This window comes from Elgaria multicarinata, chromosome 18 (assembly GCF_023053635.1).
Source record: "Elgaria multicarinata webbii isolate HBS135686 ecotype San Diego chromosome 18, rElgMul1.1.pri, whole genome shotgun sequence".
In the NCBI taxonomy this organism is placed as follows: domain Eukaryota; kingdom Metazoa; phylum Chordata; class Lepidosauria; order Squamata; family Anguidae; genus Elgaria; species Elgaria multicarinata.
In genome coordinates this window covers 24,663,580-24,689,762 of record NC_086188.1, presented here as the reverse complement: position 1 = coordinate 24,689,762, position 26,183 = coordinate 24,663,580, and the positions used below count along the sequence as shown (strand labels likewise).

Sequence of the window (26,183 nt, the reverse complement as noted above, 5' to 3'; positions counted from 1 at the left end):
GCCGTTCAGCTCCTTATTTCTCTTCTTCTGTAATTTTGGCAATCATTACGGAGCAAAGGAATTTGGCGCAAACCCAGCTCCACCGCAACCCTTCTGTAGCAAATAACAGGCTTTCGCAAAATAGCCCTGTAATGACTAAAGAATTCTAAGGCCACACATGCATGACTGAGAGAGAGAGAGAAAACAAAACCATAATTACAATGCAGAAAGTTTCCCACCGCTGGGAGCGAACTCCTGTAATCCCAGTGTGTTATTTCCACAGGTGGAAAAAGCAAACACAAAACCCCCAAACCCTCTTATTTGTAAATTCTGTACAAAATCCATTCAGTTCTGTCAGCAACTGGACAAAACTGGCCCCCAAGTGGTGCTGCGTGCAAGCCCCAGGTGCCAAGCGAGAGGCCGAGGAGAGGTGGGGAACGGCGCGTGCGTGGCAAGCGGATCGCTGGCAGCCCCTTGCTGGCCTGAGCTTGGGTATTCCATGACACACATTGCACCGGCGTTGCTTCAATCCCCTGTCTTTTCTTTTTAAATGAAATTCAGATTCTCAGGAAAGTAAATTATGCACCCAGCAATTTGCTTTTGAAAAACACTTCCACGGAATCGCAGGTACACTCAGTCCCACACAGTGGGTGACCTTGGGCGAGCACTGCCTTTCAACTCCAGTCCCATATTGTATATGGCAATGATAAAACATGGATGCTGTAAGGATTACTGAATGCTTAGTATTATTATTGGTGGTGCAAAGAGCATCAGGATCCCTGTGGACGCCAGGCAAAGAGAATGCATTTCTAAATGAGATGGTCTGAGTCTTTCCATAGACTCAGATGAGAGACTGTGACACCTTGACCCACCTGGCAATAGGGTCAGATGGATCAAGGGCCCATTCTGCACTCTGGTGGCGGTGGGGTGTCTTAATCCTCTATCTCTCATGCTTGGCTTTGTTTACTGCATTATGGCATTCTGAAATGCGGGCTTGCTGTTGACTCCTGTCCTTTCAACTCAACGGATCTGTCTGCTTTTCCTCTCCAGAGAGCGTGAACGACAGCAAAGACAGAGTCTCTGCCTCTTGCAACCCAGTGGAGAAGGTGGCACCACCCATCGGCGAGGAGGAAGCCGGGGAGTACACCGTCTTGAAAGAGAGCAGCTCCATCCAAGCTGACAGCAGCGAGACGCCCTTGCTCAAGTCCTCCGATAGCGAGCACTCTTCATGCGGCTCGGGCTCTGTCAGCGGGGCGCTCTACGCCCGGATCGCTCGCCTCTCCAAGCAGTCCAAAGACGACGACGAAAGTGCTGCCGAAAGCAAGAGTGCCAAGCCCCCATCCCCGGAGAGAGCCAAGCCCCCTCCCCCGGACCCCTCGACGAAGCCCAAGATCTCTTGGATCCACAGCAAATACAACTCGAACCAATCCAACTCCTTGCCTGCCATCGGAATGGCCGATCCCTCCGAGCACAAGCAAGGCCTGGCCAAGAGGAAGCGCAGCCCCAGCGAGACGTCGGCCGGGGCGCATGCCAAGTCTGACGAGAGGGCAGCTGCCAGGGGCAAAGAGAAGGCCCCGAAGCATCCTAAGGATCTGAGCTCCCCCGAAGGCAGGGGCCCCTCCGCCTCTGGGGACCAGCCATCACCGTCCAGGCCCAAGCAGAGGCACAAGACCAGTTCCGAGCAAATGGAGAACTTCAATGGGGCCGTCCAGAACGTGATCAAGAAGATGGGGAGCTATGCCCCAGACCGGAAAGGGGGCGAGGCCCCCAAGAGCCCCGGCCACAGCAAGCCCCGCTCCGAGGTCATCCACCCGCACTTGTCGTTGGAAGCGGCCACACTGCTGGCCGCGCAGCTGAAGGAAAAGACTCAAAGCCTCAACAGGGGCGATGGGGGGGTGAGGCAGAACGGGGTGAGCCCCCTGCCAGCCCAGCGGGAGAAACCAACTCCCCCGCAGAAGGCCAAGCGCTCCGTGGCCACCAGCAGCCAGAAGTCCGGCAAGCCGGTGCTGCCCACTTCCCCCAACCTGCAGAAACTGATCAGCCCCATTGCGGAGGCCCCAGCTGGGGACCCCAAACGGTCGGAGAAGTGGAGCTCTGCCAGCAGCCAAGAGCCAGTGCCCGTCCCTGGTGAGCAAGCGGCCAAGAAAACTCCCATTAAAAAGCCGCCCAGGAAGAAGACCAGAGAGGTCGCCACAGACCAGCCCAAAGCGGCCACGACGCCAACTCAGACTGTGCCGTAAAGCGGGGGTGGGGGGTGGGGTGTCATTGGAGTCCCACGAAGAGGAAACAGGCCTGAGGGATTGGGAAGGGAGGGGCAGGATCCGTCTCGTGGCAAAGTAAGGCGCCGGAGAAGACCCGGAGTGTGCCTCCCACACCGAGACGTGGACCTTGACGCCAAAGGAGGCTTTCTCCACCAGCGAAAGACCCAAAGCACTTCTGGTTTCATTCCCCCTTTGTGGAGCGGGGGGCGGGGCGGGGGCATTTCGTGGACCAAGCGCTGGCGCCTGGGGCTCTGAGTGGGGGCGGGGGGCGGGGTTAGCAGGGTGGGTTGGGCCTTATTTGTACCCATATTATAATTGCATACGCCATGCTTCTCTCCCTAGAAATGTCCAAATTGTTAAAATCTGCAGAATGGAGGTAGCTGGGTTTCTGTATCCTTGTCAAGTCTGGGGACAAAGGCCACAGCAGCCGTGGCCATAGCTCCGTGGGTTTCGAGGTGGGAGGCGACCTTCTTGTGTCTCTGACCCACGTGTTCAGGCCTCGCCCTGGGCCTGAAGAGTCAGCACGCCAGGCCCCACCTGACAGGACACGCCAAGGCCAGAACCGCTCCCCGTGGCGGAGATGTGGGCACTGTCCTCCCAAGCAGCCGGGCTGCCTTGAGCTGGCTTTGACAGACGCCCCTTTTGGTATTGACAAGATGGCCGCCACGAAGGCCACGGGTCCTGGCTATGACAAGGGCAGTTTGGTACGCAAGTCTAGCATCTCCATTGAAAGCTTCCTCAATTAGAAAAAAAAATGTATTTCTATCTCTGACTGTGCGTGGTTTCTGTGCCTTTCCTTGTTCCTGTTTGCCTCTTTATCACTATCGCATTTCCTCACCGACCTTACTCCCCTCCAAGGTACCAGGGCCCTGCGCTGTCTCCTGACCTGAATAGAGCCTGCTGCACCTCACAAAAGCTGCCATTTTAAATCCTGCGCAGTTCTCTGGGGGCCACTATGTCGGGGGACCCTCACAACTGCTGGGTGAGCCCTGTGGCCAGGAGCGCTCCACTCCCCGCCTGCCTGCCACTGCTTTGCCAATGTCCCTCAATCCGGAGCCAGCCCTGCCTTCAAGGAGACGCATTCGGAAAAGCTGTCCTTTGTTCGAAGGAACAGTAAGCGACTCGGACCTCCTCAGATGGTCAGGAGGACTTCCTAAAAAGCCCATTGGGGCCATATCACCAAGCCAGGAGGAAACGTCCTGTGGTGGAAAACACACAGAATTGTTGTGGAAAATCCAAATGCCCCCTGCTCATTATATATTTTATTTATCTGGCACTTCCCCCATTTGGGGTTTGTGGGATCTACTTTATGTGTGTGTTTTAGTAGAGCCCCAAGGCCCCCGAGTCAGGCAGGGGCAAAATAGTGGGGCAGTAGAGAGTGGCCTACTGCACCACGAGAGCTATATGCTGAATAGCCACATACTAAACTATGTCTGAGTTACCACAGAGCCAGGATTCCAACATGTCGTATACAAGAGGCCAGCAAAGCCGCACAAAACCCGGTCAAAGACAACCGATTAGTATTCCTATTTTACAGATGAGGAAAGCTGAGGCAAAGACATAAGTGATTGGGACAAGGCCAGCTGTGACAGTTACTTCCAAACCCTGGTCAATCTACTGGTAGATCCTTGGGATCTACTGGTAGATCCTGATCTACCTTTTCCCTTCCCTTACAGAGTACCACAAACCCATCTTTGCCTTGATGGGATTATAATCCTAATTATGACAGAGGGAGGAGAAGAAAGGCAACACTAACAGCATGAAAATGTGTATGTGTAATGGAACATAGGGTGAGTCTCTGTAGGAGTGAAGGGTCAGGCCAAAAGCTTCATGGAAGGGGGAGTTTTGAAGGAAAAGGCGGGTGTGTTCTTGGCACAATGGCCGCTGAATGATCAGGGACTGATTTCGATGGCCGTTGTGCAAGACAACATCCCAGTGGATTTTGTCGTCCCTCCCCCCCACAAACCATTCTCCAACTCTGCCACCTTTAATGGCACCCAATCTCCACAGGGCTGCTTCTGTTCTTTCAACTCTCCTTAAAAAGAGAGATTTTCCCCCACCTCAAAAAAGTTCATAAAATGTTGAAGAATGAATTAGTATTCAATCGCTTCTACAGCTTCTTAAATGTACAAGATCCTTTGCAAGGTGTCATATTTATTTATTTAAAGTGGGTTTTATGCTGCTCCTATACCCCAAAAAAGGCTCCCAATGGACCCTGCCTGCAGGCTTATACTCTAAAAAGACATGACACAAAAGGAAAAGGAGTTGGGGAGGAAAGAGGAAAAACAAAGCCGTCTCCAGCAGGGCTTGGGGCAACGGGCCTGCTTCCCCCAGTCCTCTCCCTCTGTTACAGCCTGCTGGTGGTGATGACAGTTGAGGGAAGAGAAGCCTTCACCAGGTGTCCAGGGGTAGGTCTATCAGCTGGGCTGGTGGACTAAGCAAAATCACTGGGCAAGTCGTTGTATGCTATTCAGTGGCAATCTAAATTCAACAGGGACTGGATATTTTAAACCGGAAAAAGACTTTGGTTGGCCAGGAGACAGCTGAGGGCAGCTCCCTGATTTATATTTGGGTCTATGGCACAACTCCTTCCAATGTTCCTTCCACCCCCACCACCTTCCTCTTCTTTTTGGCCTGCTTCATCTGTGCGAGGAAGCACAAATCACGGCTCCATGCCATCACTCCGGCCGTATCTGGAATTCATTAGGGTCCCTGTGAGCTGCCTCAGCTGAAGGCTTGGCCTCTCCACCCAGAATGCCTGCTGCGCAGGGGGCAGGGGCTCCTCGCCCTCTCTGCTCACCCACACAGGCGAGCCTTCCTCACCAGCTGGCAAAGAGAAGTGGCAGCCCTCTGAGCGCTGCCGTGGGCTTCCCCATGGAGCACTGCCACTGCGCCGCTGCCTCCCACTGAAAGCAGAAGGCAGCGGCGGGCTGATGCGCTGGGAAACTAGCCGTCGCTAGAACTGAACGGGAGAAGCCGGCCTGTTCCGTTACAGCAGCCTTCCCTAACCTGGTGCCCTCCAGCTGTGTTGGACTGTAGCTCCCAGCATCCCCAGCCATTAGCCCCGCTGGCTGGGGATGATGATTGTTGCCGTCCAGCACTGATTGAGGGCAGGCTGGCCTACAGTGCCAGTGTCAATCCCTTAAAGAAGCAGAGAAGTCCCACGCAGCCCTGGTGCTGTCGGCTTATTCTTATACATAAGAACATCAGAAGAGCCCTGATGCTGGATCAGACCAAGGGTCCATCTAGTCCAGCACTCTGCTCACACAGTGGCCAGCCAGCCATCGGCCAGGGACCAACAAGGCAGGACATGGTGCCACAGCACCCTCCCAAGCATGTTCCCCAGCAACTGGTGCAAACAGGCTTACTACCTCAAATACTGGAGATAGCACATAGCCATCGGGGCTAGTAGCCATTGATAGCCTTCTCATCCAGGAATTTATCCACCCCCCTTTTAAAGCCATCCAAATTGGTGGCCATCATTACCTCTTGTGGTAGTGAATTCCGTAATATAACTATGCGCTTTGTGAAGAAGTCCTTTTATTTGTCCTGGATCTCCCACCAATCAGCTTCATGGGATGATCCCAGGTTCTAGTATTTTGAGAGAGGGAGAAAAATGCCTCCCTCTCCACGTTCTCCACACTGTGCATAATTTTGTACCCCTCTATAATGTCTCCCTTCAGCCTCCTTTTTTCCAAGCTAAACCATCCCAGTTGACGTCATCTTCCCTCCCAGGGGAGATGCTCCTGCCCCTTAAGCATTTTAGTTGCCCTTTTCTGCACTTTTTCCAGCGCTATAATTTCCTGTTTCATCAGGGGGTGTTGAAGCTCTTTTAGCCTGAGGGCCAAAGCATCTGGGAGAAGCCCTTGGGGCCACACTCCAAATGCAAAAGGGGTGGAGCTGAAAGCTAAAGGGGCGGGGCCAAACCTACCAAAACAGCATCACGCTGTAGCTTCAAGCTTTGACTGCCACTGATTCAGCCTTAGGGGAGCCATTTTGCCTTCTAGAAGAGGTGGGGCGGGGGCTCACAGAAGCCAGAAGCCAAAAAATGATAAGGGGGAAGACAAAGGGGGGTGGGGACATATGGGGACCCCAGAAGGCCAGTTTGGGACCCCAGGCCACTAAATGAGGCCAGCAGGCCTGAGGTTCAAGACCCCTGTGTTACATCAAAACGGCTGCTGTTCTCAAAAATGCCCTTTAAGAGCACAGGCATAACCTCCAGGCTGCTTCCAGGCGGAGGGTTCCTGACGGTGCTAGCAATCGAAGGCCACGGTGCAGCTATTCCAGCTTTTTCATAGAATCATAGAATAGCAGAGTTTGAAGGGGCCTACAAGGTCATCGAGTCCAACCCCCTGCTAAATGCAGGAATCCACCCTAAAGCCTCCCTGACAGATGGTTGTCCAGCTGCCTATTGAATGCCTCTAGTGTGGGAGAGCCCACAACCTCCCTAGGTAACTGATTCCACCGTCGCACTGCTCTAACAGTCAGGAAGTTTTTCCTGATGTCCAGCTGGAATCTGGCTTCCTTTAACTTGAGCCCGTTATTTCGTGTCCTGCACTCTGGGAGGATCAAAAAGAGATCCTGGCCCTCCTCTGTGTGACAACATTTGAAGTATTTGAAGAGTGCTATCATGTCTCCCCTCAATCTTCTCTTCTCCAGGCTAAACATGCCCAGTTCTTTCAGTCTCTCTTCATAGGGCTTTGTTCCCAGACCCCTGATCATCCTGGTTGCCCTCCTCTGAACACGCTCCAGCTTGTCTGCGTCCTTCTTGAATTGTGGAGCCCAGAACTGGACGCAATACTCTAGATGAGGCCTAACCAGGGCCGAATAGAATCATAGAATCATAGAATCATAGAATAGCAGAGTTGGAAGGGGCCTACAAGGCCATCGAGTCCAACCCCCTGCTCAATGCAGGAATCCACCCTAAAGCATCCCTGACAGATGGTTGTCCAGCTGCCTCTTGAACAGAGAGGAACCAGTGCCTCACGTGATTTGGAAGCTATATTTCTATTAATGCAGCCCAAAATAGCATTTGCCTTTCTTGCAGCCATATCGCACTGTTGACTCAACGGATTTTTTGTGGTTAAAAAAAAATAAAAACCTGAAGAAGTGGTGGGGAAACATGGGAGGGTGATGAGTGGAAGGTGACGTCGTCTGCACACCCCACCATAAAACTGCACAATAAAAGCCTTATCTGGAAGCACCCAAAAGCCTTTGGGGTGGCTTCTTGGCCCCTTCCACTGCAAAGAAGCCCTTAAAACTCCCCCACTGCTGCACACCTGCCTGCCCCCCACCCCCACCCCCAGCAAGAGGAGGAGCGGGAAGAACATGCACTCCACCTCGTGTTCTTTCGGGCCTAGCTAAGGCAGAAGATCCAAACCTCCTCGGCAGAACCACTTTGAAATAACACCAGGTATTTACATAACATGGAACTAAAGAAATCCCAACACAAGCTTTGAACATGGACTTCAACATTCATTTTACACAACTCTTCTCCAGACTGGTCTTTAAAACTGATTCTGGACCTGGTGCCCTCCAGATGTGTTGGATGTACTACTGAATCTTCTTCCCTTTTACTCGTCCTTATCCTCCCTACCCCCCACATCAACCCCTTTTCTTCTTCTTTTAAAGTTTCTCTGTTTTCCTTGGGAACTCTTGAGTTCTGATTAATGCTGCCCTAAAAATAAAAGGCTCGGTTAGCCAGCAGTTCTCTCCCGTGTATTTCCAGCTCGGGGAGGGCACCACACGCGTAACTTGAGAACTTTTGCCCAAGGCAAGCTCCAAAGAAGACCTCCTAGTCTGCTCAGGCTTCCTCCATTATTATCTCCACTGAAAGAAACAGCAGAGGAAACATCTTTTCCTCTTTGCTCGTGTGTGTGTGTGTGTGTGTGTGTGCGTGTGTGTGTAAATCTAGTTTGAGGAGTTCTAGGAAACTTGAAAGTTCTACAAATACTTCTGTCCGAATGGTCCTTCAGTAGAAGCTGCTTCCTATAAAGCAGATATGTTGGCCTGTGCACCGCCCCTCATTCCCAGCAAAAGGTACGGCCCTAAGGTTGGGGACGGCTGCTATAAAGCCTCTGTTTTTGCAAGCACAATGACCTTCTTAAGGCACCTTATTATATTGACTGTTTCCATGACAGGACTGCAGGCTCAGGAAGGAGGGGTGGGGGTGTAGTATCTGTATATTTATAAATACAGGTTCTGGATGTGTTTAAGGGAGGGATGTTGGCAGACCCTCCAAACCAATAGCACTAGCAACGTCCCTGCCTCCGTAGGCAAGGAGCATTCCTTTGGAGCTCTTTGCCCAGGCTCCTCTTTGCCAGTTACCTGCAAAAACTCAGGGTCTTCACGCTCCTTCACTGGATATTATATTCCGGATTGTCATACTGTTTCCTCCAGCCCCTGCCAGAGCAGATGAGGTGTATGCTGCAGCTAGCAGCCACCAGCCATCAAGGCTGTTAAGGAAGGAAACTACAGAAACGCCTTTGCATAGCCATCACCCCACACTATGCATGCAATATGAAAGTATTACAGTATGAAGCGTATGGATGGCGCCCACCTTTCAGTCTTGCCCTACAGAAGGAGCACGCGCACACACGGAAAGACCTGCTGCTCGCAATGGCCATAGGTGCCTGGCCATCGTGACGATGGGAAATGTGGGCTGGTTAGAAATGTCTGACAGGCCGGATGGGCTCTGTCCACGGAGCGACAGAGTTGTGCACTGCTAAACAGACCCACTGCTTCAGACAAACCGTACAGTCCCGTGTCGTGTCAGCCCCACACATGTTCCTTCCCCTGCCTGCCAGACCAGCCAAGCTTGCTCGATCCAGCGTGAGAGAGGCAGCGTTACTCTAATGGCGCCCTGCCTGCTCCTTGCCAAGTCAAACATCTCTGGGCACTGCCGCAGTTCCCACAAGGAACCCGGCCCTTCCCAGAGACAGGCAGGCAGCCGAGAACTGCAGAATCCTGAGCGCAGCTTTTTGCCAGATTAATTAGAAGACGCCCCGGACCAACATCTGGTAGCTATTGAGAGCAAGCGGGGAGTGAGGGGGGAAGTGCAGGGAATTGTGGGAGAAGCACTATGCCTACAGTGGCCTTCCCCAACCTGGTGCCCTCCAGATGTGTTGGATGTACTACAACTCCTGTGTGGGCCGATGGGAGTTATTGTCCAGCATATCTGGGGGGCACCAGGTTGGGGAAGGCTGATTCCACGGCACAGAGCAAGAACAATGTCCTGATAGGCTTCCTCCTCTCCTGGATGGAGCCAGGGCCGGGCCAGCTGCAGCAGCAGCAGCAACACGGAGCAGCAACGCTTTGGCGGGCGCTACTGAAGCAGCTCTTAATCCAAGAAGCACAGCCTAGGACTGCTTGCAATGGCATGGGGGATGCCGGAGGGGGCGCACGAGAGTAGAACAGTGCCGGACACGGAGTCAGGGCACTGGGCCCATCTAGCGGCCAGATGTACGTCTTAAACTGTTCTGCCACATAGGGGAACACTCTGCACATTGCTCAGAGGACCTCTCAATTTAAGAATTAACTATTCGCTGGGATTCCTTAGTGCAACAAATACAGGAGTGCCGCCTTCACTTCTAAAACTGGCCCAATTGTTAATTTTAATGTTAGATACTGTTACGTACCTGCACCCCACTTCCGAGCAGTGAGAGGTTTCAGGGGTTCCAGCACTTACCCAGGATTCAGTTTCCTGTGTGTGTTAATATTTTCATTACTACCTGTTTTCTAAAAAAAAATGCAGGCTGGTTGTTTTTAAAAGTGTTGTCTTTTAAATTGAGAGGGAGCAGAATTCTGCTCAAATACACTCTGTCCTTATTGTGGGTTTTTGTTTTGCTTTTTTGAAAAAGAACTTCTTGACCCTTATGAACCTACTTTGCAAAGTGATTCTGTTCAGCTGGGGTGGGCGGCACTCTGCCCATGCTCAGAGCTACCTAGCTTTTATGTCCCTATTTTGCAAGCAAGAGAGAGAAGTTCTATTTTGTGGTCAAGGGTACTCTGCACATGGTCAGAAGCACCTAGCCAGCATGTCCTTATTTTGCATACACACACAAACACATGCAAGCCCTCCCTCAAATTTCAAGTTCTTCTTTGTGGGTTAAGGGCACTCTACATATGTTCAAAGGCACCTGGCCCTTAGGTCCTTATTTTGCAGAAAGAAAGAAAGAATATTGAGTAAGAGAGAAATGTAAAGTTCTTCTTTGACGACTGGATGATAATAATAATATTATCTCCATTCTGATCATTATGTCCTTATTTGAAAAAATATATATCGTGTCACGCAGAAATACTTTGAGTTCTATTTGCATGTGGGGAGGGGGCACTCTGCTCATGCTCAGAGGCACCTGGCTCTTACGTGCTCATTTGAAAGAAGGAAAGGATCACACCAGGCAGGCTTGCGTGTGGGGAGGGGGCACTCTGCTCATGCTCAGAGGCACCTGGCTCTCACGTGCTCATTTGAAAGAAGGAAAGGATCACACCAGGCAGGCTTGTGTGTGGGGAGGGGCACTCAGCCAGGCCGCCTCTCGGCTTGCGCGGTCCTCCTGTCTCGCAGCGGGGCGCTTGAGTTGGGGCCCAGCCGGCCCGGCCCGCCCAGCGAGAGGCGGGGTCGACGCGAGGCTCGCGCTTAGGCCTGGCCGCTTCCCTCCCTGCCTCCCGCGCTCGCGTACTTGCGCCCGCCGGGCATGGAGCGCTTCCGGGCGGGCTTCGCTTACGATGAGGGCGGGGACGCCGACGAGGGAGAAGGCCCCGCGGCACGGGGTGGCGGAGGACGAGGCGGCGGCGGCGGCGACCGGCAGCAGGCCCGCCACTACCAGCTCCTGTCCGAGCTGCAGACCCTCGTCAAGGACCTGCCCAGGTGCGCGGAGCCGGGGCCCGCTTCTCCCCCGGAGCCCCTTCCCCTGAGGAGAGGCTACGACGCCGGGGGCTTTGGGGGAGACTCAGGGGGAGAGAAAAGCCGCCAAAGAGCGCCTCTCCGGCCAACCTGGTGCCCTCCGGATGTGTTGGACTGCAGCACCCATCATCCCCTGTCTAAAGGCTGGGGTGGCAAGTACTGCCCTACACATCTGGGAAGTCACCAGGTTGGGCAGCCTTACCCCAGTCTCTGCTCTCCAGATGTTTGGGACTACAACTCCCAGCATTTCTGATCATTGGCCATACCGGCTGGGGCTGATGGGAGCTGAATGCCAAACATCTGGAGGGCACCAGGTTGGGGGGGGGGTTGAGGGAAGGGGGTGATAATCAAAGAATTCTACCTGCTGTGGCGGAGAAAGTGGCCACAGTGATGATTTATGTTTTGTTTTATTCCTTCCCACCACTTCCCATATCCCATAATACCAGAACTTGTGACTAAGCGTCCTGTGGTGCCTTAAAGACTAATACAGTGATTTACTGCAGAAGCTTTTGTGGCCTCGGAGTAGATTCTGGGCTGCTGAGTGAGGAAGGGCCATTGTTTTGAATTCATAAACAAGAGTCTTCCTTCGCATAACAACGCAAAATTAAACGGTGGGACTTGAGTGCTTGCAAGATGCAGGGATGGCTTTAAAGGGAGGTTAGACAGGTTCATGGAGGGTGGAGATTATAGTTCTATCGATGGCTGCTAGTCATAATAATAATAATAACAACACTTTGCACTTGTATATAGTGCATTCGAGTGTTCAGAGCACTTCACGTGCACGATCCAGTTGTGATCCTTAAACAGCCCAGTAAGGTAAGCTAGTATGATCATCTCTCATATTGCACATGGCTGAGACAGAGGCTTTGCCTAAGGCCACCTATGAGTTCAAGGCTCAGGTGAGTTTTGAACCAGGGATTTCACAATGTGTCCCTGAGTTGCCTTAGTATGCAATCCTATGCAGGCTAGGGGGCGGGGGGAAACGTCCTACAGCTCCCAGCGTGGCTGACTGGGGGATGCTGGGAGCTGTACAACCTTTTCCCTTCTAAAACTGCATAGAATTGCGCTCACTATGGATGGCCACGTGGAACCTCCATGGTCAAAGGCTGTGTACCACTGAACACCAGTTCCTGGAGGGTAGCAATGGGAGAGAGCGCTTGCCTTCATGCCCTTTTTACGGCTTTATTATTATTATTATTTATTTATATAGCACCATCAATGTACATTTAGGCATCCGGTTGGCCGCTGTGGGAAGTGAGATGCTGGACCTTTGGTCTGATCCAGCACGGCTCTTCTTATGTTGATGGTGATCAGCACCAATCCTTTCAACACAACGGGAAGACATACAGCAGGTGCAAGGTGCAAGATATATGGGGAGCTTCACCGGTTAGGGTAACCATATTTTGGAAACCAAAAAGGAGGACAACATGGTTGCCCCCAAGGGGGCGTGTCCAGCACCAAGGGGGCGTGCCCACCCGAACATAGCCTTGGTCACATGTCTGATTTTACAGCACACATTTAAGACAAATCTGTTCTACATAACTTCTTAATGTTAAAATCACTGAAATAAAGAACAAGTGAGAGATTCAGTGTATCTGAAATTAACTTCACTCACTCCTACTTTTGTAGGTTTTGCTGTACTTGGAAGCTTTTGCTATACTCTGTGTGTTACATTCTCCCCTTCCCTCAAATATCTTTTCTGACTGTATCTTCACTCATTGCAAGCTGCTGTTGTTGTTAACAGGGTTTGCTACTGGCCCCAGATCTGTTTCAAATTTGGTATGGCTAAAGCTCTACCTAAAAGCTATCATGGTGCCAACTTTCAGCTCTTTATCTTTAAAAAAGACAGTTTAAAAATAATTTTAAAACCTCAATTTCTAAAAAATTCCTTAAAAATCAATGGATGACTGGAACTGTTTCAAATTTGGTATGACTAAAGCCCTTCCTAAGAGCTACCATTGTGCCAAGTTTCATGTCTTTATCTTAAAAAATGATAGAGTTATAAGCATTTTTGTTAATTCCCGTTAGAGCTGCTCTTTGGAAAAATCCGGATTTCCCCTCCCCTCCCGGATTTGCCGTCAAAAACCCGGACAAATCCGGGCAAATCCGGTCATATGGTCACCCTATCACTGGTTGCATCGGTACCTGCTGTTATAGCTCTTAAAAGCACAACAGGCTGGCTTATGATTACTGACAAGACTCCTTTAGATAGCTTTTGCCAAGTAACACTCCTTCGTAAACTGTGTTACATCGCTGCTTACTGTATTGCAAGTCTGTTTTTCTCTGCAGTCTGGGATGATGATGATGATGGCCTACCTTACAGGATTGTTGTACGGACTGCGATAAAGTGTGTGAAACACTGCATAAATGTTCTGTGTTGCTGTTATTTAGCACCATAAACTCTGCATGCTTTGCAGAGGCCTGGCTGCTTTGTCGATAGAGAAGGCATTCAAATAATTTCACCCAAAGTAACTTTCCAGAGTGTGTGAAGAGAAATGCTTTCCAGAGCCAAGTAGCCGTGCTGTTGCCTTTCCCTCCCCAGGTAGTTTATTAACAAATAAGTAGGCACTCTCTTGGAACACGATATTACTCCATTAGAATTGTAATAAGAACCTAAGAGGAGCCCTGCTGGATCCACCCAAAGGTCCATCTAGATCAGGATTCTGTTTCCCACAGTGGCCAGACAGATGGCCCCGAGAACCCAGTTGAGCCTAAGGGTGCAATCCTATGCAGGTTTAGACAGACGAAAGTCTCAGGTGGAGCTGTAGGACATTTTTCTGTTGAAACATATATAGGATTGTGCCCTAAAGCTCCTAAACTTTACTGCATTTACAAACCCACTTTTCGGGTTTTCTTGTTCTTTGCAAGTCGCTGAGTTTTCTTATCTGATGGCCATCATTTATTTATTTTGTTATATTTCTATGCCACCAATAACCGAAGACTTCTGAGCAGTTCATGTAGATGGGGGTGGAAATTGAATAGTTTCCAATGGAAATTTTGTGCACACAAAGGGTGGCCTAGATTTCTTTGATGTTTCAGCTGGAACTGCTTAAACTGCTGAAGAGGCAAGCTGCTTTTAATTTTTAAACTGAAAAAAAATGGCTTGCTTCTTCAGCATGTGGTGCAAATATCAAAGAAACTTTCAGCTGCCCAGTGTATTTTCTTTGTGATCCTGGGGACCACCGGAAAGTGCATGTCTCTCCTGTCACTAGTTAAGAGCTACTGCTGTTGAGATACCTTTGCCACTAAAATCCAGGTGAGCCCTGGATGCCTGCTTTTTCCTCCCAGTGCTTCCCAGCAAAGACTGTCCTACACCATCCTCAGCGACTTGGCACTGGCTCTCATCGACGGGACCGTCTTTGAGATCGTCCAGGGCTTGCTTGAGATCCAGCACTTGACGGAGAGAAACCTTTACAACCAGCGACTCAAGCTGCACAGCGAGCATCGAGGCAAGGAACCTAGATCGCTTGCATGAAATGGCCGTGCCCCACCGACCAAATGACCTCTTGTATGCATCAAACAGGATGGCTAAACAGTGGGAAATCTGCCATTTCCCAGTCATTTAATGAGTGAAATGAAGATTCTGATTCTGCTGAGCAGAACAGGTAGTGGGGGAGGGTTATTTGAGACACTTTGCAAGAGAGAGAAATAAACGGATGCCCATTCGTCCTTTTCAGAAGAGCTGCCCAAGCCCAGACTTCAGGCAGGAATCATTCCTCGCTGGGCATTTTGCTGAACCTGTCTGCAGTATTGGGGAGGGACACCTGTAGCACACACAATTAGCCTTTAAGAACAGTTTCCCCATCCACTAGAAAGCTCTGGCCAAGGTGGGTAAAAAAAAATCCATTATTATTATTATCTTTAATGGATTTTAGAAGAACGTATATGCCTCTTAAAAATAGACTGGTTTAGAATGGTACCTGAATGGAATCAGGTACCTGAATGGGATGCTTTAGGGTGGATTCCTGCATGGAGCAGGGGGTTGGACTCGATGGCCTTGTAGGCCCCTTCCAACTCTGCTATTCTATGATTCTATGAATCGAAGCATCTTAAAGCTGTCTCTCATAAGCTCTTAAAGCTGAAACTATGACCCTCCATCCCAACCTGGTGCCCTCCACATATTTTGGACTTCGACTCCCATCAGATCCAACCAATGTAGTCTGAAACAGCTGAAGGGACATGACTGATTTAGAGCTTGCCATTTACTTTCAGTGTCATGGAATTAAAAACTATGACAGCCTTCCCCAACCAGGGACCCTCCATGTGTGTTGGACTGCAATTCCCATCATTCCCAGGCTGGGGATGGTGGGGAAAGCAGTCCAACGCATCTGGAGGGAGCCAAGTTGGAGAAAGCTGAACCGATGCAACAAGCCATTTCTATTTGAGGATGATAGATCACAGGAAGGGAAGGTTCGTTCCTACTAGGAAAGGGGCAATTTTGCCACCCCTTTCTATCCCCCCCTCTTCTTCCTGCTGACGGTCACTCAGACCCAATTAACCAGGGTGGGGCAAAGGGCCAGCAGCAAACACGCTGTGAAGCTGGCTGTTCACTCTCCCCCTGTGACCCAGAAGCAAGTACTGACCCTTTTGCTTCTGTCCCCCACCAGTTCTCAAGCAGGAGATGCTGCACAAACACAAGGAAGACCAGCAAGGCTGCAAAGCACACAACCTGCCCCTCCTCAAAGCCGCCCAGCAGAGGGAGCTGCAGGTAAGTGAGACCCGCCTCCCCGCAGGTATGAATGAATGAATTTTATTTACGGTCACAAGACCAGCAAAACAACACAACAATATAAGCACATATAATATTCCCAAACCAACAGAATAAAATCAGACTATGAATAAAACAATATATGGTAACAATTAATTAGTTAAAATATGTCCCACATATTTTAATAGATTAAAACATTGTCACAATCAGATGATATCATCCCACGCCGACAAGCAATTGCCGCAGCACAAAATTTAGCCACTTTGGAGGTTATTTGAGAATTCTGATCAGCCAAAAGATAGTCTGTATAGAATACATCAGATCTCCCAGGTATTCCTTGTAAAATAGGAGTGATGAAAGTATGCCGAAAGTCACAATAAAAGGAGCAGTACAACAATACATGATCCACAGTTTCTATCATGTCAGCTTTACAGGGGCATAAGCGCTTAGAATATGGAATATTATTAAATTTACCCTCCAAAAGAAGCACATTAAATTTAGCCTGCGTGAAGGCTTTCCTGTATTTTGGAATAGTTAAAGAAGTTAAATATGTTGCAGGAAGGAGAGCCTGCCCCCGATCTCTAAATTCAGGATATGGGGTTGCTGCTCTTATATGATCTTGTAACTCAATATCACTAATACGCTGATATATATCCTCCTTGGCTTTTGAAAGGCCTAATGTCAAAATGGCATTTTGCGAGAAACCCAAAATGCACAATTTTTCGTTCACAGCCCTTTTCCATTTAGACTGGAATGCATCAGTCAGAGTCAAAGGGGCCAAGCCTTGAGGAGAGAATGTCATTTTTAGCCAGAAGTTTAACTTGTACCTCCAGGCACGGGATTCAACCGAGATTTGACCTGTCTCTAGACGTAGAAGTACGTTGGGCACACAGCTTGGAAGACAAAGAATATTTCTCAGAAATTTTGTTTGGGTGGATTCCATAGCAGTAAAATTGCTGTAAGTGCAAAATTGTGCACCGTAAAGCAATTGTGTTAATACCTTGGCGGAAAACACTTGTAAGGCTGATGGTATATACTGTCCTCCTTTGGCATAAAAAAAAGAAATTAGTGATTTGGCACTCCTCTGTGCATTTGCAATGGCATTAGAGATTTGACTCTTCCATGAGCCAGACGATTGAAAGATGACTCCCAAATATTTATAGGTTTTAACCTGTTCAATTAAATGCCCATTTATCTGCCAATGATGTTTAATCCGCTTTCTGGTAAAAACCAAGACTTTAGATTTGTTTAAGTTTAGAAATAAGGCTTTTAATTTCAGAAATAGAAACGGGAGGCCAATCAGGGACATTCGCCAGTTCAGTTTGCGACAGTGAGATTCCAGTTTGTCTTTCTGCATACAGTTCACTAAAATATAGTTCCCAGGTCTTAACAGGAATATGAAAGTCCATTCTACCTGGTTTACTCTGCCAACCAGAGGAGACAATTCTCCAAAAGGTGGCTGTGTCCCGAGCCCTTGAAGCGACAATTAGATTCTGCCTATCCACTCTCCGCGCCTGATTCTTTTTCTCCTTAATCAAGTTTTTATATCTCTTCTTTAAAGACAACCATTCAGAGGGTAGAGTCGGCAAATCCAATTCCCTGTACCTCCTGTATTTATCTATTAAGGATTTCTTCATATCCACACAATCTTGGTCAAACCAAGGTTTGGATCTACAGGGAGGGACATATGTGGGTTTTTTCTGAGTCAAACAATTTTGAAAGAGTAAAATAATCTCTTGATACGACTCTAAGACAGTTTGCGAGAACCCCGCAGTTAGCAAAGTGTCTTGCAATCTAAGACAATTTTCTGAGTGTAACGATAGCCGTAGGTCGTTATCTAACCTGCCAGACCATCTTACACATGAGGCTCTAATTTCAGACTCAGGGAAGATCCAAGGTCCATGATCTGCATGGACTTCCTGATCCCTAAGGTTCAGGAGTACCATTAAAGGAAGGTGGTCACTCTCTGTACGCGTACCCACCCTGCAACTAATCACCAAATTTAACAGATTATACGATACGATAAAATAATCAATTGTTGATGCTCCAGAGCCTGATAAAAATGTGTATTCACCTTTTCTGTCTCCCTCTGTGCCCCCATTTAACAACACTAAATCTAAATAATTTATCATATGTAGGAGGCACAATCTGGAGTAATTGCAACCACTGTCTTTAGACTGCCTTTCAGGTAGTAGATGTGCCACCTCTGTTTCAGGAGGGTGTTCACCATAATGGCAGTAGAGAGCTTCATCATTCGGACCAATTCTGGCATTAAAATCTCCTGCCAGTATCACAGATGCTCCTGGATGCTCAGATGTCTTTCTTTCAATGAACTCTTGCAGTCTGAACCACCTATCTTTATTTAGATGTTTTTTACTCAAAGGGGGTAGATAAACATTTATTAATAACAAGGAGAAAGCGTGAAATTCAGTCACTAGAGAAATTGCAATACCAGGTAAACAATCTGAACTCGTGAAGGTGGCTCTGAGTTTAGTTGAAACCAAAATCCCAAGGCCTCCCTTAGAACGCCCTCCCCTAGTACTTGGCTCTGCTTTTAAAGAGTAGGTTGCAAAGCCATTCAATTCCAGTTCCTCCCTTATCCAAGTCTCCTGTAGCAGTAGGATATCGTGACGGCTAATAAAATCCTGTAAAGATGGATCAGCAGTCTTGCTCTGCCAGCCTGCAACGTTCCAAGAAAGCAATGTTAGTTGTGAATTCTGATGGCATAGATTTGGTCAATCCAGGGTATACTGAGTCTTTCCAACAGGGGAACTCAAAGGGCTACACATTACTATGGGAGCTGCAGAGTTCAACCCTTTCAGGCTCAAACCTTTAGGGTTTGGCAAGAGAGTCCTCTGAACCATTTTATGAGGAGATTGTACATCGGCTTTTCCCTTGGAGATAGCCCTACTTCTCTCATGGGTCTGCTCCTTTTCCCTAATTGATCCTGCTGCGCCAACTTCATCCTCAGCAAGTTCAATGGCCTCCATAAGTGGACTCAGTTTACTCACATTTGAAACTATTGGATGATATACATTAGGTAGGTGTCCTCCTATCGCAGCTGCTTTCTGAGGAGAACCAATTTCCGCCACATCCAGCTCTCTCATCTCAAACCAGGTTAATTTGGAGGCAGTTGCTGTTTTTGCAATAGCAAGATTTTTAGGGGTATAGTCAAGATCACATTTACAGGTGAGTGGATTTATCTCTACAGTAACCTGTTGTCGTGGAGGGCATATCTTTTCGCCCAAAGCTCTCAGCTCAGCACACTCCCAACTTTCCATGTTGTTCACTTGTTGGTCTATTACCGGACTCTCTATGGTTCGGTGGACCTCCCCGCGAAACCCTAAGTAGGTTTCTTTGCCCCACCTTCATTTTTTCCAAATGTGATTTTAAAAAATTGAGTCTATCAACAATTTCATTTTGTGCATCATGAGATAGAGCAGAGAAGGACTCTAGTAACTTCTGCTCTTCAGCATCGAAGGGTACTTCCCTCTTTTGTGATGTCAGCCTTTGTCCATAGTCAACAGGGTGTAAAAGTTCTCGTGTCTCTAAATCACTCGAGCATTCATGGATAGAAGGGTTGTTCCCTGCACTATCAAAGTCAATTAGATTATTATGATTAGATGATTCCTCAATTCGAGCACTTTTAGTATGTGTGGGCAAGTGGGGACCCAAGGGAAGGGGAGGTGCCCAGTTCTCAAAAAATCTAGAAACCAATATACCACGCTTGCTTAATAGGCCCCTACAATCATACACTGTCTTAGCTTAATTCCAATTGCAAAATGTGACTACTGCACGAGCACGAAAGACATTAAAATATAGGTATTCAACCCTTATTAGGTCCTCTATTGAAAAGAAACCTGGAAGATTATTAGATTGTAAGCCTATGCGGCAGGGTCTTGCTATTTACTGTGTTATCTGTACAGCACCATGTACATTGATGGTGCTATATAAATAAATAATAATAATAATAATACAAGAACCAGTTCCAAAATTTTATAGAAATGACGTTTACGTTCATTTTGTGATAAAATCCCCTCTGGTTTTGGATAGTTTGATAAGACTAATTTATTTCGATTCAGTACTAGTCTCCAGGTACAATCTTTTACAATTGTCTTTTGAGGTGTTTTGGTTTCTATCAGGATTTGAGTCCATGGATCCTGCATTATAGGGCTCTTCCTTGTAAAATCCTGCTTTTGAATTGATGTAAACACTGGGGTCTGGGTTAGGTTACCCATAGCAGTCTCTGAATAGTGTTTGTTGTTATTTTGATTTACCTTGCTTTTCATGGGGGATTTCTCCATATTCTGGTTGGAATTCAATTTTAAGTTGTTGTCAAGTATTTTAAAAAGTTTCTTATAATCCATTTTTTAAAAATGAGCTGGCTTTGGATTTCTTACATTTTTAGTTTTCTTTGTGGCTATAGCCCGTCTTTTGCTGCCTCCCTTAATACGCGCTTTCCCCCCTGGCATATTTGTGCCCCTTGTAGGGGGGCTCTTATTGTTAGTCGGCAGTCCAATTGTTACTTTATTGGAACTTAACCAAGTGCTTTTATAGATTTCCGCCAAAGTAGTTAATAATTTGTTGCATTCAGCCAGATAAGATTTTATATGTTCAATGTCTTCTGTTAACGTAAGAAGACCTCCTAGGATTGGCATACCTTCCTCATTTATCGTGCAGGGTTGAATTGGAGCCTCTTTCCTGCCTGGAACCATCGCAGCAATTTGCCTTTCCATTAATTCCTCTATCTGGGTAGAATTGTCAGGAGGTAGGTGGAGTTTATCTGGCGACTGATACGGCTCTTGAGGTGCTAAACTCTCTGCAAGAGTCAGCTCTGCTGCAAGGCTGACTGGATCGGAATCCTCTTTGTAGTCTTTGTAGTCATGGAGATTCCCTTTAAGATCCAAGCTCCAGTCCAAATTGGAGTTAGGGGGAACTGGGGAGTGTGGTTTCGCATCTTCCAACTCCTCCACCCCCTCCCTTTCCCCCTCCTTCTCCTTGACTGTAAGGAAGTTGATGATTTTTGTTTGAACTTTGTGCTTCTTTAAGAGAACACCTGTAGATACAGGAACAAGCCCAAGGGTTTTGTAGTCCTTTCTAGTTAGCACCATTGTTCAATTATTTTCAGAGACTATTATTTATTTATTTATTTATTTATTTATTTATCAATCATACTTATACCCCGCTCCTCAGCCAAAAAAGGCTCTCGGAGCGGCTTACACTTAGCACAAAAGACAGTCCCTGCCCTCAGGCTTACAATCTAATAAAGACATGACACACAAGGAAAAGGAGTCAAGGAGGGAGGGAGGGAGGAGAGAGAAAGAGAGAGAGAGAGAGAGAGAGAGAGAGAGAGAGAGAGTCCAGCAGGAGCAGGCCCCGATGTTACTTCTGCCTGCTCCTGTCCCCTCGGTCCTTCTTCTTCCCCACAGGGCCAAGATGGCAGTTTGCCCTGTGGGGGGGGGGGGAAGAGTCCAGCAGGATCAGGCCCCGATGTTACTTCTGCCTGCTCCTGTCCCCACGGTCCTTCTTCTTCCCCACAGGGCCAAGATGGCAGTTTGCCCTGGGGGGGGGGGGAAGAGTCCAGCAGGAGCAGGCCCCGATGTTACTTCTGCCTGCTCCTGTCCCCTCGGTCCTTCTTCTTCCCCACAGGGCCAAGATGGCAGATAGAGACTATCTCCCCACAGCTAGAAGTTGAGTGAGTATCTGGCTTTTTAATTGCAAAGCTCCTTCATAACTCCTCCGCAGTTCAGTCTCCGATGCCTTTATCACCCAAGCCGGAGACGCTGCCCTCCTCCACTGAAGCTCTAGTAAATATTATCTAGCTAAACTATGGGTATGGAAAACCTTTCAGCCCTCCTGACCCCTAAAGGAGAGATAAAACGCCGAGCTTCTGAAATCTTGTTAGCCAGCATTAACTTTCAGAATTGAGGGAGGAGATAGTAGTCAAACAGTCAAATACCAGAGTGGACTCCCACACTCCGACTCTCTCGTAGCTTCAAACTTCAAACTTCAAAGGCAAGGCAAGGCAAAGAAGTAAGTAAAAGTAGAATTAAAACAAGTAAAATTAAAACCTTCCTGGAGCTCCAAAACGAACTGTTGCTGCTGCAGGCGCCATCTTGAATCCCCCCTCCCCGCAGGTAGAAAGGAGTGGCTCGATCCGGGGCAGCACTCCAGATGTTTGGGATTTCAACTCCCATCAGCCCCGGCCAGCTTGGCAGGTGCTCTGAGATTATGGGGGCTGTAGTCTGATACATCCGGAGGGCACTAAGGCTGATCAGGAAAGCTCTCTCTCTGTAGGTTTCTGGGACACCATTGAATGAACAACGTTCAGGGGAATGTTTCTCCCTCTCTTCCTCCAAGGGGTTCAGGGCCGCGTCTGTGGGGCCACCACCCCCTTTTATACACCTGCAAGGTAGATTAGAGGTGCTTCGACATGGAGGGGCCCTGTCACTAACACCCTTGTGCAGCTATTCCCTTTTTTCCTTCTTCCTTGAACAGATTTTCCATGGTAAGACAAAGATGGACGGAGTGGTGGGAAAACACAGGGGGTGGGGTTAGGAGTGGAAGACATCATTGTCAGAAAAAGCACGCACGTGCGCTCGTGGACGTCGGTGAATGAAGCAGGGTGATGGGTCAGTAAAAGCCTGGCCTGAAGAATCCTGGCTGGCCCAGGGCCATCCAGTGGGTTTCACGCAGGGATCTGAACCCGAGTCCTCCTGATCCCAGTCCAACCTCCTTCACCACTGCAGCCCACTGGCTCACACTGCCATAACTAGAGAGGAGAGTTTGGGCAGCATTGGGCTACAGCCCCACCCCAAAGTACTGGCGATGACTCCGGGACTGACTTCCGTCGGGCTGCAGTTGTCCCCCTTGTCCAGTGCCTGTTAGGCCTGTCAGGTGTTTCTTTCCTCTGCAGCGCGTGGCTGGTGGCTGATTTGCACAAGCCCTGAACTCATTTCCACAAGAGGCCCAGTGTGACTCTGGCCTTAGCTAGACCTAAGGTTTATCCTGGGATCGTCCCGGGGTCATCCCTGCCTGCTCCTGGGATATCCTGTGTGTCATTTACATGGACAGGGATGACCCCGGGATAAACCTTAGGTCTAGCTAAGGCCTAAGATGGTGTGTTTCATACTGGCTGGGAATGATGGGAGTTGCAGTCCACATCTGGAGGGCGCCAAGTTGGGAAAGGCCTAGGGAGGCTGATTGGACAGTCCTGCATTGCCACAAGGCGTTGGACCGACCGGCCCTTTTCCTCCTTTTCCTCCTTTGGGTTTTCTGCCCTCTGATCCCTCTTTTGCTCAGGCCATGGAGCAGCGAATTCATGAAGAGCAGCAGATGATGGATGAGAAAATCGTCCTGGAACTGGATCAGAAAGTGGTGGACCAGCAGAGCACGTTGGAGAAAGCTGGCGTTTCTGGGTTTTATATCACTACCAACCCCCAGGTCTGTGTGGGATACGTTGGGTTTTTCAAAGCCCTGACAGGGATTAGAGCCTTCCAGCCATGTCTGTCCCAGGGTGCCCTGAGGCATCTTAGAAGCTTTACTAGGGCTTCCACAGTGAGGAGATCAATGATGCAGGCGGGTTTCCTTCAAGCACAGCTCCCCCATCCACACCCATGGTGCTGCTGCAGAGGCGTGGGCGCACATTGCACACTCAGAAGCCCCAGGATGTACTTCTGTGTATGTATTTCTACTTTTCTAAAAATATTATTCAAAGTGACACATGATAATAATTTAGAAAAACAAAACACAGTCAAACAGTCCTCATAACCTTGTTAGGATGAAAGCACGGAATTAAGGCAGCAGGAAAATTCAGTGGCAAAACTCTCTAGTAATCACACCATTAAAAGCACACCATACAATCTAAAAAGCTGGAGAGGTTTTGACTGGAGGGGGCGATACTGAGTCAGGGGGGGAAGTCTGCACGGGAGGGTGTCCCATAAGGCGAGTGCCACCATCACAACAGCCCTGCTAGCAGCCCCAGCAAAGAAGCAAAGTGGAACCACGGAATCTTTGGCAGTGCCTGGATTCCAGGGGTTCCTTGGAGTCCAATTTAATTTGGAAAGGGTTCCGTGAAGATCAGGTGTTGAAAGGTCCCGCTATAACCTGAAAGACAGAAGCTCTCTCTCCCCTTTCCTTGTAAACATGCATGATGGATCTGCTCCCCACATTTGCTAGCACCCAGCAGCACCCAAAATCTGTCCGCTGCCCAAGGTGGCTGCCTCATCCAATTGATTGACTGATTGATTTTATTTGTATACTGCCCAATAGCCAAGGCTCTCTGGGTACTTCACAATTAAAGCCATAAAACGCAGCAGATCAAAGCTTAATATAAAGCTTTAAAAGTTTAAAAATACAATGTAAAACCAAAATAAACCCAGCAGCAATTACAGCCCAGGGAAAGCGTGTGTGAAAGGATGTGTTTTCAGGAGGTGTTTAAAGATTGATTGTAGCTAGGAACTGGAAGATTCAAGGGGAATATTCTATTGAAGAATGGTATAAAGAAGTATGGGATATAGCTATTAATGATAAATTGACATGTAATATTAAATGGAGAAGAGGTTTAGCTAAATCAAATGATTTTGAAGGAATTTGGAAACAGTTCCTAATATTTGTGTTTTCTAAAGGAAGTGGGAAACCGCCAGCAGAAGAAAGTATGAGATTTTGGAATCAGGAATGAGATCCCGAGGGGTGGGGGGTGCACTTGTATGTTAAGTTTGATTATGTTATTTAGATAAGATATTATGTATTCAACATTTCAATATTATGTAGTATGGTTTTTTTAATTTCTTTTTGTGATAATGTAAATGTGTATGTTTAAGTATTGTAGGGAAAAAATAAAAAAATTATATATATATATATATAAAAAGGAGGCGTTTAAAGGATGTTACATTTTCTGCCTCCGAAACTACATGAGGGAGGTTTTTCCAGATGATGGGCGCTGCCGCTAGAGAGAAGGATTCTCGTTATAGAGATAAAACTAGAGAGTCACTGTTGGATTATTCTGAGAAACTGTACTACCAAAGTCACGCGACTCAGCCCTCAGACGTGGGGTTGGTACAGAAGATGGAGGAGGCTTGACGGATGCCGCCCCGTCCTGTGGCAGCCTTGTAAATTAACACCACAGGTGAAAAACCAAACTGGTCCTTAACGAAAAGCACGGAATGACTGCAACAGAGTTAAGGAAAACAACATGGCACCAGCAGTCACAACTTGACTGCTGTGTCGACCAATATGTGTACAAAAATATTTATTACATTAAAAGAATTAAAAACAAATCACAAGGAAGCCTTGGTAAGTCCGCTTCCTGAAGTAAAGATATTATTTTCCCTTCACAGGAACTGACTCTACAGATGAATCTGCTGGAGCTCATTCGAAAGCTGCAACAGAAGGAATCCCAGCCAAGGAAGCCGTTCTCTTGAGGGGGGCACGGGCACGGCTCCCCTCCTGTTTCCAGCCAAGATCCTCCCTCCGTGGGTGTCATCGCGCTCAAGGAGATTACTCAGTGTTTTGTTCTTGTATTAAAAGATTGGTACATCCAATTCCATTGCCAGAATGCAGAGGACAGCGGAAGCAGCACCACCAAGGGAGGGGGCTCGGAGCTTTCTAACACCCCCGTACCCACCGAAGACCAGCGCTTCAGTTTGATTCTGTCTTGTTTAGTTCTGTCTTCTTTTTTTGCATGTTTGTTCATTTATTTATTTAAAGCTGATGAGGAATTTCCACATATCTCAAGGCTGTTTGACATTGTCGTATATAAACTGAGATTTCTAAAGAAGGCAGTAAACATAATTCAGTATAATTTAGCATCAGTGCAAATTCTTACTTTAGGGGAAGTGGTTTTAGGCGTGGGGAATGGAATGGTTCCAGGTTTTTTTCCAGAACTTTATTTTTATTTTTTATTTTATTTTTATTGATACCAGTTAACCAAAAGTTCTCTGAGCACTGCACACAAAATATGTAAAAAAAGCAATATAAAATTAAATAAAAATAAGTTAAAAGAGCATCAGAATAAAACCAACAGAGAAAACACCAGTTCTCAAGGTCTAAGAAGCATGAAAACATTTTTTTAAAGAAGGCTTTCAAGGTTGATTACATTGAATTGGGACTGAAAATGAACTGACTGCCCATGCAGATGGCAAAGGACTGGTGTAGCATGATAAGTTACAGCTACGTAGATTTCAGTTAAATAAAAGGGGAAACTTCCTTATGGTAAGATCTGTACAACAGTGGAACGGTCTCCTTGCAGAGTTTGTGGGATTTCCATCTCTGGAAGTTCTTAAGAGTCTGGACAGCAACCTGTCATGGATGGTTTAACTGGTTTTCCTGCGCA

At 47.9% G+C, this 26,183-nt stretch overlaps 2 protein-coding genes across 4 annotated transcripts in view; both read left to right on the top strand.

Moving 5' to 3' along the window:
- The window catches only part of SCARF2 (scavenger receptor class F member 2), a 65,775-nt gene extending 62,659 nt beyond the window's left edge, over positions 1 to 3,116 (top strand). For 2 of the 3 annotated variants that reach the window (XM_063143793.1, XM_063143792.1), the window contains exon 10: positions 1,030 to 3,112. In XM_063143793.1, coding sequence (XP_062999863.1) covers positions 1,030 to 2,219 — 1,190 coding nt within the window. In that variant the 3' untranslated portion in view covers positions 2,220 to 3,112. Of the gene's footprint in view, positions 1 to 1,029 lie in introns of all 3 variants that reach the window. The other variant, XM_063143791.1, reaches the window with a different exon arrangement.
- Positions 3,117 to 10,817: 7,701 nt separating this feature from the next.
- On the top strand, positions 10,818 to 25,652 carry LOC134410623 (protein DGCR6-like). The gene is made up of 5 exons (XM_063143991.1): positions 10,818 to 11,106; positions 14,431 to 14,591; positions 15,750 to 15,850; positions 23,153 to 23,293; positions 25,189 to 25,652. Exons 1-5 carry the CDS (start codon positions 10,934 to 10,936, stop codon positions 25,270 to 25,272), a joined length of 660 nt encoding a protein of 219 aa, XP_063000061.1. The 5' UTR covers positions 10,818 to 10,933; the 3' UTR covers positions 25,273 to 25,652.
- Positions 25,653 to 26,183: the final 531 nt, after the last annotated feature.

Excerpts from the sequence above, each read along its gene's own strand:
- LOC134410623 (XM_063143991.1), top strand. The coding sequence starts at position 10,934 with ATGGAGCGCTTCCGGGCGGGCTTCGCTTACGATGAGGGCGGGGACGCC. Across the intron at positions 15,851-23,152 it reads CCCAGCAGAGGGAGCTGCAG|GCCATGGAGCAGCGAATTCA; the intron begins GTAAGTGAGACC and ends TCTTTTGCTCAG. Across the intron at positions 23,294-25,188 it reads ATATCACTACCAACCCCCAG|GAACTGACTCTACAGATGAA; the intron begins GTCTGTGTGGGA and ends TTCCCTTCACAG.